At 45.4% G+C, this 19641-nt stretch overlaps 1 protein-coding gene across 9 annotated transcripts in view; it reads right to left on the reverse strand.

Annotated features, from left to right (window-relative positions):
• Positions 1-19641, reverse strand: part of robo1 (roundabout, axon guidance receptor, homolog 1 (Drosophila)) — a 640973-nt gene that overhangs the window by 79202 nt on the left and 542130 nt on the right. For all 9 annotated transcript variants that reach the window (XM_073044789.1, XM_073044790.1, XM_073044788.1 and 6 more), the window contains 5 exons: positions 12886-13010; positions 12158-12329; positions 5389-5594; positions 3853-3934; positions 61-229 (listed from right to left, as the gene is read on the reverse strand). In XM_073044789.1, coding sequence (XP_072900890.1) covers positions 61-229; positions 3853-3934; positions 5389-5594; positions 12158-12329; positions 12886-13010 — 754 coding nt within the window. The remainder of the gene's footprint in view (positions 1-60; positions 230-3852; positions 3935-5388; positions 5595-12157; positions 12330-12885; positions 13011-19641) is intronic.

Here is a 19641-nt window from a genome sequence, read left to right on the forward strand (position 1 = left end):
GTAGGCAGCACCTTCTAGACAGGCAGTGAAACATGGTGGCAAACCTGAGGTGAAACTGACCTGAAGGCCTCGATGATGTAGGAGGTAGGGGTGGCTCCCACCTTCAGGTTTGGCTGCCACATCAATGTGACCCCATTTTTGCTGACGTCCGTTACTTCTGGCTTGGAGGGTATGCCAGGGATTAGATTGGGATCCGGCAGTCGAAGAGGTGGAACTGGCACTCCAAACTCTGAGACAAAGGGAAGGATAAAAGCAACATGAACAAACACCTCCATTTACATAGCTCCTTTTTTTTATGAAATAAAGAACTTCAGAGGTGCTACACAGGACATTTATTGGACAAGATTAGAGTTATCAAACATAAAACCTTCTGGCCCGTGATGTTGTAAACCTACTCTAACCCTTCCTTCACAAATAGCTCTCCATTTTTCTATTATCCTTATTCCTACCAAAGAGTCCCTTAAATACCCGTAATATATCTGCCTCCACCACCACCCATGACAACATATTCCATGCACCCACTACTCTCTATGCAAAAAAAAACATACAGTAGTGTACAAAAGTCTTAGGCACATATATAGCTGTGTGTATATATATATATAGATATATATATGTTTGTATATATACACACACACACACACTCAAAGCTGTTGCGCAGGTTGACTCTGTGGTTAAGAAGGCATACGGTGCATTGGTCTTCATCAATCGTGGAATTGAGTTTAGGAGCCGAGAGGTAATGTTGCAGCTATATAGGACCCTGGTCAGACCCCACTTGGAGTACTGTGCTCAGTTCTGGTCACCTCACTACAGGAAGGATGTGGAAGCCATAGAAAGGGTGCAGAGGAGATTTACAAGGATGTTGACTGGATTGGGGAGCATGCCTTATGAGAATAGGTTGAGTGATCTCGGCCTTTTCACCTTGGAGCGACGGAGGATGAGAGGTGACCTGACAGAGGTGTATCAGATGATGAGAGGCATTGATCGTGTGGACAGTCAGAGGCTTTTTTCCAGGGCTGAAATGGCTAGCATGAGAGGGCACAATTTTACGGTGCTTGGAAGTAGGTACAGAGGAGATGTCAGGGTTAAGTTTTTTATGCAGCGAGTGGGGAGTGCATGGAATGAGCTGCCGACGACGGTGGTAGAGGTGGATACAATAGGGTCTTTTAAGAGACTCCTGGACAAGTACATGGAACCTGGAAAAATAGAGGGCTATGGGTAACCCTAGGTAATTTCTAAGGTAAGGACATGTTTGGCACAACTTTGTGTGCCGAAGAGCCTGTATCATGTGGGGCAGAGAGCAAGTTTATAAATCTAGTGGAGGCAAAAGATGTTGGAAGTGGCAAGGTTGGAGCATCGGGGAGGGGTGTGGGACGGGTGGCGGAAGGATTGTCTGGGGCATTGGGTGGTGCAGGTGCAGACACACCCAGCCCTGAGACACCAGGCAAGGTCATTTGATTCCAAGCAATTGGTTGATTGAGCATTAATGAATGGCTCTCTGGTGCTCCTTGCTACCTCCCCTCTCTATTCCCCTTTTCCCAACCCTTATTCCCCTCTCCCTGCCCCCTTCTCACTCTCAGTCCACAATAGAGACCCATATTAGAATCAGGTCTATCATCACTCACATATGTCATGAAATTTGTTTTTTGTTTACAGTAGCAGTACAGTGCAATACATAAAGTTACTACAGTTCTGTGCAAAGGTCATTGTCTCCCTGGCTATACATATGTGCCCAAGACTTTTGCACAGTATTATACCCCTAATATCCCCAATACACTTTCCTTCAATCACCTTAAAGTTTTGCCTTTGTACTTGGCATTTTCACCCTGGGAAAAATATCTTTTTGTCCACTCGTTCTAAGCCTCTGATCATCTTGTATACCTCTATAAAGTCGCCTAGCTCCAAACAGAAAAGCCCTGGTTCACTCAATCTTTCTCACATGTTTTAAATGAAAAGGATTTTTAATATCTCACTTTGTTGAAGGAATGATAGTAATCTGTCTCTGAATCAGCTGCTTTTCTCAGTCTCTGCACAACGTCATAGAAATCTGATACGGTAAATTGATCTCCGCAATGGAGAATTAGCTGTCCATGGGATAATGTATTTCCTTCACGCAGAGTGAAAGAAGATGGGAAAATATGCAAGGGTTCGAAGAAATGGAAGATGTGGAGAGGCAATGCATCAAGTTATCCCAAGCTAATAGCTATGAAACTGGCCATCAAATATCATGGCTTAACGTGGATCGTAACACAGAGCAGTTATGTTTCATGGCCTCTTTCTCAGCCGTTTGATTGGTCTAACGAGACAATGTCAGATGTGTCATCAGGAGTCTGAAGACCTGCACTCAACGATTTAGGAACAGCTTCTTCTACTCCACCATCAGATATCTGACTGATCTATGAATACTATCTCACTATTTATTTATTTTTTGTAGTGCAGAGTAATTTGTATGATTTTACATTGTATTGCTGCCACAAAACAAATCTGATGAAATAGAATGAAGAACATAGAACACTATAGTACAGGCCGATGGGCCAACAACATTGAGTTGAGCTTTTAAACTACTCTCAGATCAGATCAATTAACCCACCCCTCCTACATTACCCTCCATTTATTTTTATTATCCTTGTGACTATGGAAGTTTCTTAAATGTCATTAATGTATCTGCCTGTACCAGCACACCTGGGAGGGTGTGCCCAACACCCACCATTTTGTATAAAGAACTTACTCCTACAATCACCTAAAAGTTATGCCCCCACGTATTAGCCATTTCTACCCTGGCATAAAGACACCGATCTGCAAATATGACGAAGTGTGAACATAGGCAAGATGTTCACAGAGCACACGAGTAGGAGAGCACTGAAGAAAACATTCAGTGTAACTCCTATGCAGCAGAAGATGGGAAAATACACAAGACTTAGAAGAAATAGAAGATATGGCGGGGCATTGCGCCAAGTTCCCCAAACAACTATCTCAGAAAGAGACCACTGAGCAGCACAGCTTTGAGTGGATTGTGAGCACAGAGCAGTGACCTTGGTGTCTGCTGTCTCAGTTGTTTGCTTTAATACAATGTCAGATGATGACCATCAAGGAAGAGGTACAGCAGCCTGAAGACACACACTCAATACTTCCCCTCTGCCATCAGATTTTCCACTGGTCCATAAAACCATGAACACGACCTCACTATTCCTCTTTCTAACTATTTCCTCATGTTTTGTAAGATATGGTACTTTTTGTCCTGCACCGTACTGCTGCTGCAAAACAACAAATTTCACAGCGTACCGTACGTCAGTGATAACAAAGCTGATTATTACTCCACAGGGATCAATCACTAAACTCACTCTGGAAGGTCGTCATGGGTTAACATCCGATTGGAGATGGACGAGAATTTATAAACTTCTGCAAAGTTGTAAACGGATTTCCATTCTGTATCTAACAGTCCCTGCCCTGGGAGTGTGTGATGGGACAGTGTAGAGGGAGCTTCACTCTGTATCTGACTGTCCCTGTCCTGGGAGTGTGTGATGGGACAGTGTAGAGGGAGCTTCACTCTGTATCTAACTGTCCCTGTCCTGGGAGTGTGTGATGGGACAGTGTAGAGGGAGCTTCACTCTGTATCTGACTGTCCCTGCCCTGGGAGTGTGTGATGAGACAGTGTAGAGGGAGCTTCACTCTGTATCTAACTGTCCCTGCCCTGGGAGTGTGTGATGGGACACCGTAGATGGGCAATGCTCTGGATCTAGCACTTGCTGCAGACACTTTTCCTGAAACATGGAAGGGTTATATACCCACCCCCGGTTGCTGTCTACTTGATCTGCAGGAAGATATGGTATTTCAGAGTGAGAGGAGACTCTTTACCTTGAACTTCAAGGCGTGCACTCCAGGAAGCTTCACCACTTGGTGTCGATACGATGCAGGTGTAGATACCTGAATCACCCAGCTGTAGGGACAGAAGATAAAGATTACCTTTACTTTTCAGATGTACATCAATACATCAAAACAATCACTGAGATGCATTGTTTGTGTTAATGACCAACCCAGGGCAAGGATATGTTGGGGCAGCCTGTAAGTGTCACCATGTTTCTGGTGGCAAAACAGCATGTCCACAACTTACTAATCTAACCGATACGCCTTTGAGATCTGGAGAAACCCGCGTGGTGACAGGGAGAACTCGTTACTGATTGCAGCGGGAATTAAGCTCAAGTTGGTGATACTGTAATGCATTATGCTGGCCGCTATGTTATCTTGCCTTCCCAAAGGAAAAACCAGATCAAAAGTCAACTGAGATTAACAGTCTGAAGTTATGGACTGTGCTTTAAGTTCAATCGTTAACCCTTAGCTCAGCCAGCTCTATCATGGGCACTAGCCTCCCCACCATCAGCTCAAGAAAACACCATCACCATCCAAAACATAACCTCTACTCATTACTACCATCAGGGAGGAGGTACAGGGGCCTGAAGACCCAAATTCAATGTTAAGGAATAGCTTCCTCCCCTCTGTTGTCATATTTTTGAATGGTCTTTGAACCCATGAATGCTACTTCACTATTCCTGTATGCACTATCCATCTCCCTCTCTCTCTCTCTTATATATATATATATATATATATATATATATATACATAAAACCATTTAAATATCTATTTATTGCAACTTCAGTATTTTTTATGTACTACACTGTACTGCCACCGTAAAACAACACATTTCACGACAGTGATAATAAACCTGATTCTGGTTCAATGGGGAGAATGTGGTTCTTTCGACCAGAGGTCTGTTAACCAGAATTTCAGGTAGTTCTCAGCTCCCAGTGCTCTCCTTCACTCACACACAATCGGCTGTCTGCCTTGTGCTCTTTCCCTTTGTTCAACACTCCCATCTCCTTCCCCAATGGAAGGCTTTCCCCATTGAGTTATCTTCATGTACTGATGTAATAATCCACATGGATGGCTGCCAAACAGTTTCTCGCTGTGCTTTTGCTGTTCCAATTCCAACTCCAAAGTCAAAAACTGTACAGGAAACAGGAGCAGGAGTTTGTCCGTAGGTCCTGTATACCTTCTTGTTTTTCCCTTGTTCTCTTGTGCACTGTTGTAATGATTTGATCTGTATTAACTGTATACAAGATAAATCTTTCACCATATCTCACTACATAAGACAATAATAAGCAAACTTCAAGTCAAATTCCAATGTAATTTTTTTCTCAACTCCCAGCCTTGACATAGACGAGGCAGCTTCATGCTATGAGAAATCATGACGCAGCCCGTATACTAGGAAAATGCAAACCTTTCATAATTTTGAGCGTCATCTGAACTGCCACAGACAATCGGTGCACATCACAGGCACCTAGGACTCCAGAGCCAGTGAGATACCCTCACACAGAATGAATCAATGCCGCGTACCTTGGCATAGCGAATCTGCAGTGCCCCCATCTCCTGCTGCTTAATGCGTGAGTCATGGGTGGAGACCAAGACCCCATCCTTCCGCCACAGAATGGTGGGTGGGGGGGAGCCACTGGCCAGGCAACCGAGGGTAACTGTGCTGTCCACGGCAACCGTCTGATTGATGGGGCCCTGACGAATAACAGGTGGAGGCCGGTCCGAAATGACTGGAAGGAAATGATTTGAAGAAAGCTTTAACAAGTTGAATCAACTAAGACCAGAAGACGTGGGAACAGAATTAGACACAAGAGGTACTGCAGATGCTGTAAATCTAGAGCAACACACACAATGTGCTGGAGGAGCTCAGCAGGTCGGGTAGCATCCGTGGATGGGAATAAACAGTTAACGTTTTGTGCCGAGATCAGTCCTGGTGAAGGGTCTCAGTTTGAACTGTTGACTATTTATTCCCATCCATAGATGCTGCCTGACCTGCTGAGCTCCTCCAGCACATTGTGTGTACTGGAACAGAATTAGGCCATTTGGCCCATTGAGCTTGCTCTGCTATTCCATCACGGCTGACTTATTATCCCTCCCAAACCCATTCTCCTGCCTTCTCCACGTAACCTTTGATGCTCCGACTAAACAAGAAATCCTTAGTATTCAAAAGCAACACTCACAATTACCTGCAGTAGCCCCACCAACAATGCCGCTCCTCAGCCAGAAGAGAGCCCTTCAAGGCTGTCCCGTTGCGGACTTTGCGAACTTTCATTTGGGCAATATTAGTAATCAATCCAACCCTTCCCTTCTATACAGCCCATACCCTCCATTTATCTGACATCCATGTGCTGATCTAAGAGTCTCTGAAATGCCCCAGCCTCTGCCACAGTCCCTAACAGTGGATTCCAGGCACCCGCCACCCTCTGTGTAAAAAAACCTGTCTCCTGCATACTTCCCTCCACTCACTTTCAACAGCTGTCCTCCAGTATTGGACATTGCTGCCCTGGGAAAACGGGCCTGGCTGTCTATTCCATCTCCCATAATCCTACACATTCAGTTTTAATTTTTTTTTTAATAAATGACACAAATAGCAACGTCAAACAGCTGTTGCACAGACATGCCTGTAATTACTGGACTAATTGTTACTGGTACATCCCAGTTTGGAGTAAATGTAAACAGATGTGGAAGAATCTACCCGCACACTGACTTAACAATGAACAGGCACACAGCTGTTGTTCACCTGGAACCAATAAAGAGCAGCAGGACAAAATTATTCAGGCTTACCTGCCTGATGAGCACTGCCTTGATCAGTCAAAGTTGGTAACAGTCAAGCCTACGTGCAGCGGACAGCAGAACAGCACACAAACTGCTGGAGCAGGGGTTCCCAATCTTTTCTTCACACCATGGACCCTTATTAACTAAGAGGTCTGTGGACACCAGGTTGGGAACCCAGCTGGAACTCAGCAGGGCGGGAAGCATCTGTGGAGGGAAGTGGTCATTTGACATCTTGGGTCAAGTCTCTTCCTGTGGACTTCACTTGTCCCAAAACTTCGACTGTCCATTTTTCTCTACAGATGCCTCCTGACCCATTGAGTTCCTCCAGCGTTTTGAGTGTGACCCTGGATTCCAGCACCTGCAGTGTCTTGAACCAGCTGGTACAATCCTAATCACTACAGTTTAGCAACACCAGGACCACTTTGAACACCTTGCACAAAAACGGACACTTTATTTTAAATTCTATTTTTGTTCTCTCTTGTAAAAACTGCTCAATTTATGCATTTCTTGTGAACGCTGTGTACCTGAAGCCCCGTGCCTGTGATGCTGCTGCAGGTACGTTTTTCATTGCACCTGTGCGCACGTACATGACAATAAACTTGACTTTGACTTTGCTGATTTCTAGGCAGCTGAAATCAGTTTAGTTGTACTTGTTAGGCTGCCCAGTGAAATTCAGTTAAATCAGGGATTCCCAACCTCTTTTATGCCATGGACCAATACTGTGAACCAACTCCAGAGTTCAACTAATGGCATTTAGTCTTCAAGACCAATAGACACAGGAGCAGAATTAGCCATTCAGCCCATTGAGCCATTCCATCATGGCTGATTTATTATCCCTCTCAACCCCATTCTCTTGACTTCTCCCCGTAACCTTTGACCATCAGATTAATCAAGAACCCATCAACCTCCACCTTCTGGCTAGAGAAATTTTTCATCTCTGTTCTAAATGTACATCCGTCAATTTTGAGGCTGTGCCCTCTGATCCCAGACTCACCCACTATAGAAAACATCCTCTCCACATCCACTCTAACTAGGCCTTTCAATATACAATTGGTTTTGAAGTGATACCCCCTCATTCTTCTAAACTCCAGCGAGTACAGCCCCAGAGCCATTAAATGCTCTTCATATGGTAACCTCTTCATTCCTGGGATACCTCTTGTGAACCTCCTTTGAATCCTCTGCGATGCCAGCACATCTTTTCTTAGGTTAATGGACCCAAAACTGCTCACAACACTCCAAGTGTATTCTGACCTGTGCCTTACAAAGCCTCAGCATTACATCCTTGCTTTTATATTCTAGTTCTCTTGAAATGAATGATAACATTGCATTTGCCTTCCTTACGACCGTCTCAACCTGCAGGTTAACCTTTTGGGAATTCTACACAGGACTCCCAGTTTCCTTTGCACCTCTGTTTTTTTTGAATTTTCTTCCCTTTTAAAAAGTCGTCTATGCTTTTATTCCTTCTACCAAAGGACATGACCATGTACACTATATTGCATCTGCCAGTTCTTTGCTCATTCTCTCAATCTGTCCAAGTCCTTCTGCAGACTCCCTGCTTCCTCAACACTACCTGCCCTTCCACCTATCTTCGTATAATCCGCAAACCTGGCCACAAACATTCTTGCATCTTCGAGAAACTTACTTAGTCTCTGATAAGAAGCACTACAGGTTTTCAAGAACCAATAGAGTCTCTGAGAATCTACCCTATCATGGAGCCATAAATCTGTATAACACAGAAACAGGCCCTTTGGTCCAAGACATATAAGCTGATTATCATGCATAGCTATACTAACCCCACTTAGATCATAAGACAGAGGGGAAGAATTAGGCCATTTGGCCCATTGAGTATGCTCCACCTTCCGATTATAGCTCATTTATTTTCTCTCTCGGCCCCATTCGCCAGCCTTCTCCCCTTATACAGAGTCATAGACACATAGAAAAATTGGCCCATCCAATCTGTACACATCTATTTAAACCCCCTACTCCCATCGACGTGCTCTGAGACCGTAACCCTCCATACCCCCTACTCTTTACCTATCCAAACTTCCTTTAAATTGAGCTTGCATGCACCACTTGCACTAGCAGCTTGTTCCCCACTCTCACCACCCTCTGAGTGAAGGAGTTTCCTCTCATGTTCCTCTTAAACATTTCACCTTTCTCCCTTAACCCACGACCTCTAGTCCCACCCCTTCAGTGGAAAGAGCCAGCTTGCATTTACCCTATATATACCCCTCATAATTTTGGATATCTCTATCAAATTTTCTCTCAATCTTCTATAAAGTTCTAACCTATTCAATCTTTCCTTATAATTCAGGTCCTCCAGTCCCAGCAACATCCTTGTAAATTTTCTCGGTACTATTTCAAACATTATTTACATCTTTCCTGTAGGTAGGTGACCTTTGATGCTTTGACTAGTCAACATATTAACATTCACTTTTGATATACCCAGTGACTTGGCCTCCACAGCTGTCTGTGGCAATGAATTCCACAAATTCACCAGCCTCTGGCTAAAGAAATTCCTCTTCACCTCTGTTCTAAAGGGACATCATTGTATTCTGTCCTTTCAACATTAATTCAATATTCCTCTATACGCTGTTGATTCAAGAAACCAGCCCAGATGCCTTGTAAATGTTGTTAAGAGCAAACAATGAAATGCGTTGTTTGTACTCACGATCAACAGAGTCAGAGTATGTGCCACCATTTTAATTCCAATCTTCATTCCCATTCCCAGTCCATAGCCTCCTCTACTGCCATGATGAGGCCACTCTCAGGCTGGAGGAGAAACACCTCATATTTTGTCTGGGTAGCTTCCAACCTAACATCATGAACACTGATTTTTCCAACTTCCAATCATTTCAACCCCTCCCTCCTGCCTATCACCTCCTACATGGGTCCCTCCTCCCTCCCTTTCTCCTATGGTCCACACTCCTCCTATGAGTTCCTTCTGCCCCTTACATTTTTCACCCACCCTCTCACTTACTTACCTTCCCCCTCACCTGGCTCACATATCACCTTCTAACTTGTATTTCTTCCTCTCCCCTCACCTTTTTCCAGCTCCTCATTCCTTTCCAGTCCTGATGAAGGTCCTTGGCCTGAAATGACGACTCTTTATTCCTCTCCATAGATGCTGAGCTCCTCCAGTGTTTTGTGTGTGTTCCCGTCACCACTACCTCCTCTTACAGCTCATTCCAGGCACCAATCAACTGTGTAAAAAATCTACCCTTCAGGTTCCCTTTAAACTTACTCCCTCTAAACCTATGTCCTTTAGATTTTGTCACCTTACCACAGGAAACAATCTCTAGATATCTGCTTATGAATGCCTTTCCCAATCCCTCTTCTTTAAACATGTCCCCTAGTCTTAGTCACCTCTATCACAGAAAATAGGCTCTACTAACCTACCTTTCACAATTTTATGAACCTCTTTTACATCGCCTCTAAGCCTCCTTCCCTCCAGGGCAAAATGACCCAGCCCAGCCAATCTCTGGTTCAGGCCAGATTCCTGTGAATCTTTTCAGCAAGCTTAACTGCATTCTACACAACCAGGACAGCTCCACCAATGCCTCTACTTTCGGAGGAGGCTAAAGAGAGCTGGACTTTTCCATATCCATACTAACATCATTTCACAGATGTGCAACAGAGAGCATCCTAACACGCTGCATCACTGCACGGTATGGAAACTGTCCTGTGTGAGACAGGAAGGCTCTACAATGGTGGCCAAAACTGTCCAGCACATCACTGACACCAACCTACCCACCAGGAAAGGACCAATAACATCGTGAAGGATCCCATCCATCCTGCTCATGGACTGTTTGTCCCACTCCCATCAGGGAGGAGGCTACGTAGCATCTACACCAGGACCACCAGACTCAAAAACAGTTACTTTCCACAAGCAGTAAGGCTGATCCTCCACCCACTAACCCACCCCTCCACACCCCCAATCACCACTACTTTATCATTTCCTGTCAAAGCCACCTTCTGTGTCTATTGTCACTTTATGGACATACAGTCAATCTATGGATATGTCACTTTATGTATTTATATTTATTGTGCTTTTATTGTTATTATGTTCTTTACCTCACTGTGTTTGTTTTTTGTGCTGCATCAGATCCGGAGTAACAACTATTTCATTTTCCTTTATAATTGTGTCCTGGAAATGACATCAAATGTTCTTGAATGTTGAATCTCAAGCCTGCTGGTCCAGGGCTACACTGCTGTGAATCTTCTCTGCACTCTCTCTTGTGTAATCACAGTCTTCCTTTCAAGTCTGGCCTAACTGATGTTTCATGCATGTAATGTCCCAACTCTCAATGCCGTGAAAGATGAAGGCAAGCATTCTTCTCCTTCCTATCTCTCTGTTCTGCCACTCGCAGGAGACGACTCAGAGATGTTGACAGAACTCGATGGACAGAGCTACAGAGAGAGTTTGAGCAGGCTGGGACTCATTCACTGGAGAGTAGGAGACTTGAGGGGTGATCTTATAGAAGTGTATAAAATCATAAGGAGGGCAGGTAAGGTGAATGTGCAATGTTTTTTCTCCAACATTGAGGAACCAGGAACTACAGGGAATTAATTTAAGGTGAGAGGGGAATGATTGAATTGGAGCCTGAAGTTCTCCATTTTCACTCAGAGATTGCTCAGTATACAGAATGAAATGGTTGAGGTAGATACATTTTCAACATTTAAAACAGGAATCTACAGACCCCTTGGTTATGGTAGGGATTCATGGCATAAAAAGGGCTGGGAGCCCCTGATTAAAAAGGTATCTGGATAGGGACATGGAGAGGAAAGATTTAGAGGAATTTGGGCAAACCACAGGCAGATGGGAGATGAGCATTATTGAGATGAAATAAGATGAATGTTGGCTTAATTTGTCATAAGTACATTGTAACACTGAAACAAACAGTGAAATGTGTTGTTTGTATCAACGACCAAAACCGGCTGAATATGTGCTAGGAGATGGCCACAGGTGTCGCCAGCATAGTATACGCCTACCACTCACTGACCCTAAGGAATGTGGGAGAAAACCAGAGCAGCTGGAGGAAGCCAACACAGTCACGGGGAATACTCCTTACAGACAATGGGGGTAAATGAGCCCGACTGGTGTTGCTGTGAAGCGATACGTTATTCTCTACGCTACTGTGCAGCTGCTCAGGGACTGCCTTAGTTGGGGGTCTTGGTCAGATGGCTACATGAGGCTGTAACCCTGTGGCCAGTTTAGTTAGTTACTGAGGTCCAGCACGGAATAGGTCCTCAAGTCCTTGGAGCCACGCTGCCCAACAATCCCCCAATTACACTCTAGACAAAATACGGGACAATTTACAATGACCAATTAACCTAGCAACTCGAACATCTTTGGAACGTGGGGAGAAACTGTTGCACCTGAAAGAAACCCACAGAGTCACAAACTGCTTACAGACTCCGCAGTGCTAACCACCATGCCCAGTTGTGGCCGAGAGGCTCTCCATCACAGAGCGCTGGACCTCGCCTGCATCTCTCCCATAAACCCTTAAATGCTTACTGTCTGTCACTTCCAGGAAGGCTTTGATGATGACGCTCCCGGCTACGTTGAGAGCCTGACAACTGTAGTAACCCACATCGGACCGCTGGACATTGGTGATGGTCAGGTCCCCCACCTGTGACACCGAAAACCTGCTGGAAGGTTCCGGAGGCTGATAGGAGAAGAGGAGGTTCTGCAAAGAGGAGGACACACAAGGTAGAAAGGTAAATGGCTGAGCAATGAGCTATCCACACCCAGAGCACATTTACACCCCAGTCCTGGAAAACCCCGTGGGTACTGTGCGCTTTTTCTCCAAGGACACACGGGTATGGACGTAACTGCACCGTATCCGATCGATTGTGAGAATGTAGCAGGTGCACACACGGCCATTTGCAAGCGTGGTAAATCAATCAGGTTTCCAATGCATGGAGAGCTCACGTCTAGGTGCAAGCTTTTGAGTGCTCGTGCTTTTTGTCTCGGTGGGTCTGGTTCACCGCTCCCACACTGGAAGTTGCCCAGTGTGTATCATTACTAACTCGACTCGGTAAAAATGTTTAACCACAGAACTCTGCTGACACTTTTCCTCTGCCCATATGTAGCAGTGAACACAGCAAGCAGTCAGCTCGAAGGTAGTGCGTCCCCATAACCTCCCACACCCCCCCCCCCCCCAACATCTTCTACTCCACTGCCCCCACTGCAGTTTTGGGAAACCAGAAGTGTGGAGAGGTCCATTCCCTCCATGCACCCACCTGGCTGCCCTCCCTCTGCCAGAAGATGGCGGGCTGTGGGTTACCCGTCGCCTCGCACATGAAGGTCACCGTCCGGCCGACTGCGACCATCTGGTCTCGGGGCTTCACCACGAACTGCGGCGGGGCTACCGAGGAGGAAAAGAAGCAGACGGTTAGCAAGGAGGCATCATAAGCTACCACACACAAATGCAGCCCAGGAATGAGGCCACTCCACCCATCCTGCTGGTGCTTGCCCATTGGGAGAACTCAAGAATCAGTCCCACTCCCCACACTTTACAAAAGCTCACCATTTAAGGACCTGGGTTTTAAATTTACTTTACTATCACTATCTTAGATGATGTGAAACTTGTGTTGTGACATAAAATTACAAATAAATAAGATTACCTTCATTTATCACATGTATACCGACACAGCAGTGAGATGTGTTGTTTGTAATGTGCTGGGGTCAGGCTGCAAGTGTCAGCAACATAGCATGTCCACAAGTTGCTAATCCTAACCTGTACGTCTTTGGACTGGGGGAGGAAACCACAGTATCTGGAGGAAACACGCGCAGAGCATACAAACTCCTCAGACAGCATAAACAAAAATAATAAAGTGAAAATTCCTTGTTGAATCTCTTCTACCCTCCTGTCAAGATTTTGATGACAGAATATAACAGAAAAAAATACGTATTTATATTAATTTATTTATAGCCAGAGAGAAACAGAGAGAGAGAGGGAGAAAGAGTGAGAGAGAGGGGGGTGGACATACACACAGTGAAACTGAGAGATATAGAAAGACTCACCCACACACATTGAGAGAGCGAGAGACAGAAAGAGACAGAAATACACATACAAACACTGAGAAAGAGAGGCAGACAGAGACAGGCATACTGAGAAAGAGAGAGATATTTAGAGACAGAGACACACCCACACTAAGAGAGAGAGCGAGAGACAAGGACAGAACACACACACACACACACGCTGAGAGAGAGAGAGAGAGACAGACAGACAGAGAGATAGACATTAAATTGGTTTATTACTGTCTCATGCCATCTTCAGGGCAGAGGTGCAGGAGCCGGAAGGTGCATACTCAATGATTCTGAAACAGTTTCATTCCCCCTGAAATCAGATTTCTAAGTGGTCCTGAACATTACCTTGTTACTGTGTTTTCCAGAATTAATTATTTATTTACTGTAATTTACATTGATTTATGCTTGCACTGTACCAATGGCACAAAACAACAGATTTCACATCATCTGCGTCAGTGATAATAAACCTGATTCCATTGAGTACTTGGAAATGCTCAGGATTTCTTCAACAGTGGGATCTCCCTGACGGTTACAGATAGATTGGATCTCCCCATCAAGGTTACAGGCAGAGTGGGAGTGGGATTTCTCTGTCAGGGTTTCAGGCAATGTGGGAATGGGATTTTCCTGCCAGGGTTACAGGTGGAGTGGGAGTGGGAACTCCATGACAGGGTTACAGGCGGAGTGGGAGTGGGAATCCATGACAGGGTTACAGGCGGAGTGGGAGTGGGAATCCATGACAGGGTTACAGACAGCGTGGGAGTGGGAACTCCATGACAGGGTTACAGGCGGAGTGGGAGTGGGAACTCCATGACAGGGTTACAGGCGGAGTGGGAGTGGGAATCCATGACAGGGTTACAGACGGAGTGGGAGTGGGAACTCCATGACAGGGTTACAGGCGGAGTGGGAGTGGGAACTCCATGTCAGGGTTACAGGCGGAGTGGGAGTGGGATTTCTCTGTCAGGGTTTCAGGCAAGGTGGGAATGGGATCTCCTTGTCAGGGTTACAGTTGGAATGGGAGCGTGATTTCCCTGCCAGGGTTACAGGCGGAGTGGGAGTGGGAACTCCATGACAGGGTTACAGGTGGAGTGGGAGTGGGAACTCCATGTCAGGGTTACAGGCAGAGTGGGAGTGGGAACTCCATGACAGGGTTACAGGCGGAGTGGGAGTGGGATTCCACGTCAGGGTTACAGGCGGAGTGGGGGTAGGATCCCAGGTCAGAATTACAGGCAAGGTGGGAGTGGGATTCCACGTCAGGGTTACAGGCGGAGTGGGAGTGGGAACTCCATGACAGGGTTACAGGCGGAGTGGGAGTGGGATTCCACGTCAGGGTTACAGGCGGAGTGGGAGTGGGAACTCCATGACAGGGTTACAGGTGGAGTGGGAGTGGGAACTCCATGACAGGGTTACAGGCGGAGTGGGAGTGGGAACTCCATGACAGGGTTACAGGCGGAGTGGGAGTGGGAACTCCATGACAGGGTTACAGGCGGAGTGGGAGTGGGAACTCCATGACAGGGTTACAGGCGGAGTGGGAGTGGGAGCTCCATGTCAGGGTTACAGGTGGAGTGGGAGTGGGAACTCCATGACAGGGTTACAGGCAGAGTGGGAGTGGGAACTCCATGACAGGGTTACAGGCGGAGTGGGAGTGGGAACTCCATGACAGGGTTACAGGCAGAGTGGGAGTGGGAACTCCATGTCAGAATTACAGGCAAGGTGGGAGTGGGATTCCACGTCAGGGTTACTGGTGGCAAAGGAGATGACACTGCCAATACGTCTCTTCAGTCACCGCCATTAGCACACACCATCCAGACAGAATCGCATTGCCTATGTCAGAGCTCATTGGATGAAAATGGCTGCTAGCTTTCCATTTTGCAGCAGATTTGCAAAAAAACCTCATTGATTACAAAGCTGGAAATGTATGTTGAAGGCATGAAAAACAGAACAAACCCTTTATATGCACGGACCCCTACCATTAAACGAGGGGTCCATGGAATGAGAGAGGGACCCCTGCTTAGAAAGCTGTCTGTCTCAAATCCAACAATCCTACTGTAAAGCCACTCTAACTACCAAAAAATGGACCCTCCCCAAAAACACCAAATACTACTTCAAACTTCCACTTACCTGTCTGTCAAAACCTGTGGAGCAACATTTTAAGCGACAGAAGATATATTTTACCTTATCTCTCGGCTCAACATTACCCATACTCCCCTCTCAGATTTTTGTTTGCTTAAATGGACTTCCTGTTGCCTGACCTTGTTACCAACGACAACAGAACCGAGTGAGCATGTTGGTTGGTTGGTTGATGGAGGATGGAGGGTTTGGATGGATGAAACACGGCAGCATGAAGCACAGAGAATGGCGGATGAGATTTCAACTTACCAACTGAACCAACTGGAACAAAACAAAACAGGTAACAGTAAATCAATTAACTGACCAGGTGACTCACAACAGTGTCAATCACAATGCAGAAATGGGAATCAGTGCCACCACACAACCTTCACACATGACACTTGCCGTTTGGCCTTTCCCGTCCATGCAGGCTTTAAAAGTATAACTGGGACTAATCCCATGTCCTTGGTTGCTCGGTTGCCAAGGGGGTTAAAGGAGAAGGTAGAAGAATGGGGTTGAGAAAAGAATCCACTATGACTGAATGGCGGAGCAGACTTGACAGGCCAAATGGCCTAATCCTGCTCCTATATCTTTTGGTCGTATGTCATTGCCTCCTCTAAGAAGAACCCACCCACCCTGGTCATTCTCTCTCCTCCCCTTTCACATTGGGTGGAAGCCTGAACCCACACATCATCAGGTTCAAGGACAAATTCTATCCCACTATTATCAGACACTTGAATGGACCCCTTGTATAATAAAATGGACACTTGATCTCACAATCTACCTCATTATCATTTTACACCTTATTATTTACCTGCACTACACTTTCTCTGGAGCTGTTACCCTTTATTCTGCATCGTTATTGTTTTACTTTGCTCTATTTCAATGCACTGTGTGATGATTTCATCTGTATGAACAATACACAAGACAAGCTTTTCCCTGTCTCTCCAAACATGTGACAATAATAAACTAATTCAAGTTCTCTCCTCAAATTCCCTCAAATCCTTCCACCAATAAAGTTCTGTGGAAAAGGAAAAGGGTTGAAGAAGAAATACTTCTTCAAGAAAGGGAGAAAGGGAAGTAGGGGGGACCCAGAGGGAGGTGATGGGCAGGTAAGGAGAAAAGAAGGGGTGAGAGGTAACCAGAATGGGGAATGGGAAAAGAGAGAAATTACTTGACTTTGAAATCAATGTTCAAGTTGAAGTCTAATTGTTGAAATTGATGTTCATGTCATCAGGTTGAAGGCTACCTAGAATACACGTAAGGAGTTGCTCCTCCAGGCTGAGTTTAGCCTCATTATGGTAGTAGAGAAGGCCATGGACAGACATGCCAGAATAGGAATAGACAATAGACAATAGACAGTAGGTGCAGGAGCAGGCCATTCGGCCCTTCTAGCCAGCACTGCCATTCACTGTGATCATGGCTGATCATACACAATCAGTACCCCATTCCTGCCCTCTCCCCATATCCCTTGACTCCGCTATCTGTAAGAGCTCTATCTAACTCTCTCTTGAATGCATCCAGAGACTTGGCCTCCACTGGCTTTTGGGGCAGAGCATTCCACATATCCACCACTCTTTGGGTGAAAAAGTTTTTCCGCATCTCTGTTCTAAATGGCCTACCCCTTATTCTTAAACTGTGGCTTCTAGTTCTGGACTCACCCATCAGCGGGAACATGCTTCCTGCCTCCAGTGTGTCCAATCCCTTAATAATCTTACATGTTTCAATCAGATCCCCTCTCATCCTTCTAAATTCCAGTGTATACAAGCCCAGTCACTCCAATCTTTCAACATATGACAGTTCCACCATTCCGGGAATTAACCTTGTGAACCTACGCTGCACTCCCTCAACAGGAAGAATGTCCTTCCTCAAATTTGGAGACCAAAACTGCACACAATACTCCAGGTGGGGGTCTCACCAGGGCCCTGTACAGCTGCAGAAGGACCTCTTTACTCCTATACTCAATTCCTCGTTATGAAGGCCAACATGCCATTAGCTTTCTTCATTGCCTGCTTGCTTTCATTGACTGATGTACAAGAATACCTAGATCTCGTTGTACTTCCCCTTTTCTTAACTTGACTCCATTTAGATAGTAATCTGCCTTCCTGTTCTTGCCACCAAAGTGGATAACCTCACATTTATCCACGTTAAACTGCATCTGCCATACATTTGCCCACTCACCCAACCTGTCCAAGTCACCCTGCATTCTCATAACATCCTCCTGACATTTCACACTGCCACCCAGCTTTGTGTCATCAGCAAATTTGCTAATGTTACTTTTAATCCCTTCATCTAAATCATTAATGTATATTGTAAACAGCTGCAGTCCCAGCACCAAACCTTGCGGTACCCCACTGGTCACAGCCTGCCATTCCGAAAGGGATCCGTTAATCGCTATTCTTTGTTTCCTGTCAGCCAGCCAATTTTCAATCCATGTCAGTACTCTGCCCCCAATACCATGTGCCCTAATTTTGCTCACTAATCTCCTATGTGGGACTTTATCAAAAGCTTTCTGGAAGTCCAGGTACACTACATCCACTGGCTCTCCCTTGTCCATTTTCATAGTTACATCCTCAAAAAACTCCAGAAGATTAGTCAAGCATGATTTTCCCTTCATAAATCCATGCTGACTCGGACTGATCCTTCTACTGCTATCCAAATGTGTTGTAATTTCCTCTTTTATAATTGACTCCAGCATCTTTCCCACCACTGACGTCAGGCTAACCGGTCTATAATTCCCTGTTTTCTCTCTCCCTCCTTTCTTGAAAAGTGAGACAACATTAGCCACCCTCCAATCAGCAGGAACTGTTCCTGAATCTATAGAACATTGGAAAATGATTACCAATGCGTCCACGATTTCTAGAGCCACCTCTTTAAGTATCCTGGGATGCAGACCATCAGGTCCCGGGGACTTATCAGCCTTCAGACTCAACAGTCTATCCAACACCGTTTCTTGCCTAATATAAATTTCCTTCAGTTCATCCTTTACCCTAGTTCCTTTGGAATGGGAAGACTGATCAAGCAGAAGTTTTATAAAGGGCAGCACACTGGGAGCCAAGGGGCCCACACTGTACTGAACTGTTTGGCGCTCTAGGTTTCTCTCCACAGTTTATGACCCACTCCCCCAGTGCCTCACGTGACGTTGATGGACTGATGCAATCAAGCTGACAGTTAGACTAATTCATGAGGACCACTGATATTTCTGCATGATTGTGGGATTGGAGTCACAAAGAGAGGGTTTGGCTGGCTTCCCTCCCTCAATGAAATCACCATGACAATTTGACAACCTCCATCACTGTTAAAGATGGAAAAATTCAAGGTCCACAGAAACGGAATGTCAAATTACACTCCCTGAATTTTTGTCCACTGGTGTAATCAATACATCACTCTCCATACAGAGCAGTATGTGTTCTAATGCCCATTTTATTAGGTACGCCCTGTGTTAGAGCATATTCCGGACTTTGGGTGTATAGCAAAATTAACTTCAGCCACCACTCTTCAGATCTGAACATGGACTGTAGATTAAATTTAAAATGTAGCTCTGGACAATGTGTTCCTAAAAGCCGTCAGCCACTGTTATATGGAAGGCCAAACAATGCTGATTTAAAATGCATTTGTGTGTCTGTGGTGTGGGTACAAAGTCAAGTCAAGTCGCTTTTTATTGTCAGGAGATCAGCAGTTTCTGAAATACTCAAACCAGCCCATCTGGCACCAACAATCCATGGTCAAAGTCACTTAGACCACACTTCATCCTCATTCTGATGTTTGGTCTGAACAGCAACTGAACCTCTTGACCATGTCTGCATGCTTTTCTGCATGGAGTTGCTGCCAGACGATTGGCATTAATGAGCGGGTGTACG

This window comes from Hemitrygon akajei, chromosome 5, assembly GCF_048418815.1.
Source record: "Hemitrygon akajei chromosome 5, sHemAka1.3, whole genome shotgun sequence".
Lineage (NCBI taxonomy): Eukaryota > Metazoa > Chordata > Chondrichthyes > Myliobatiformes > Dasyatidae > Hemitrygon > Hemitrygon akajei.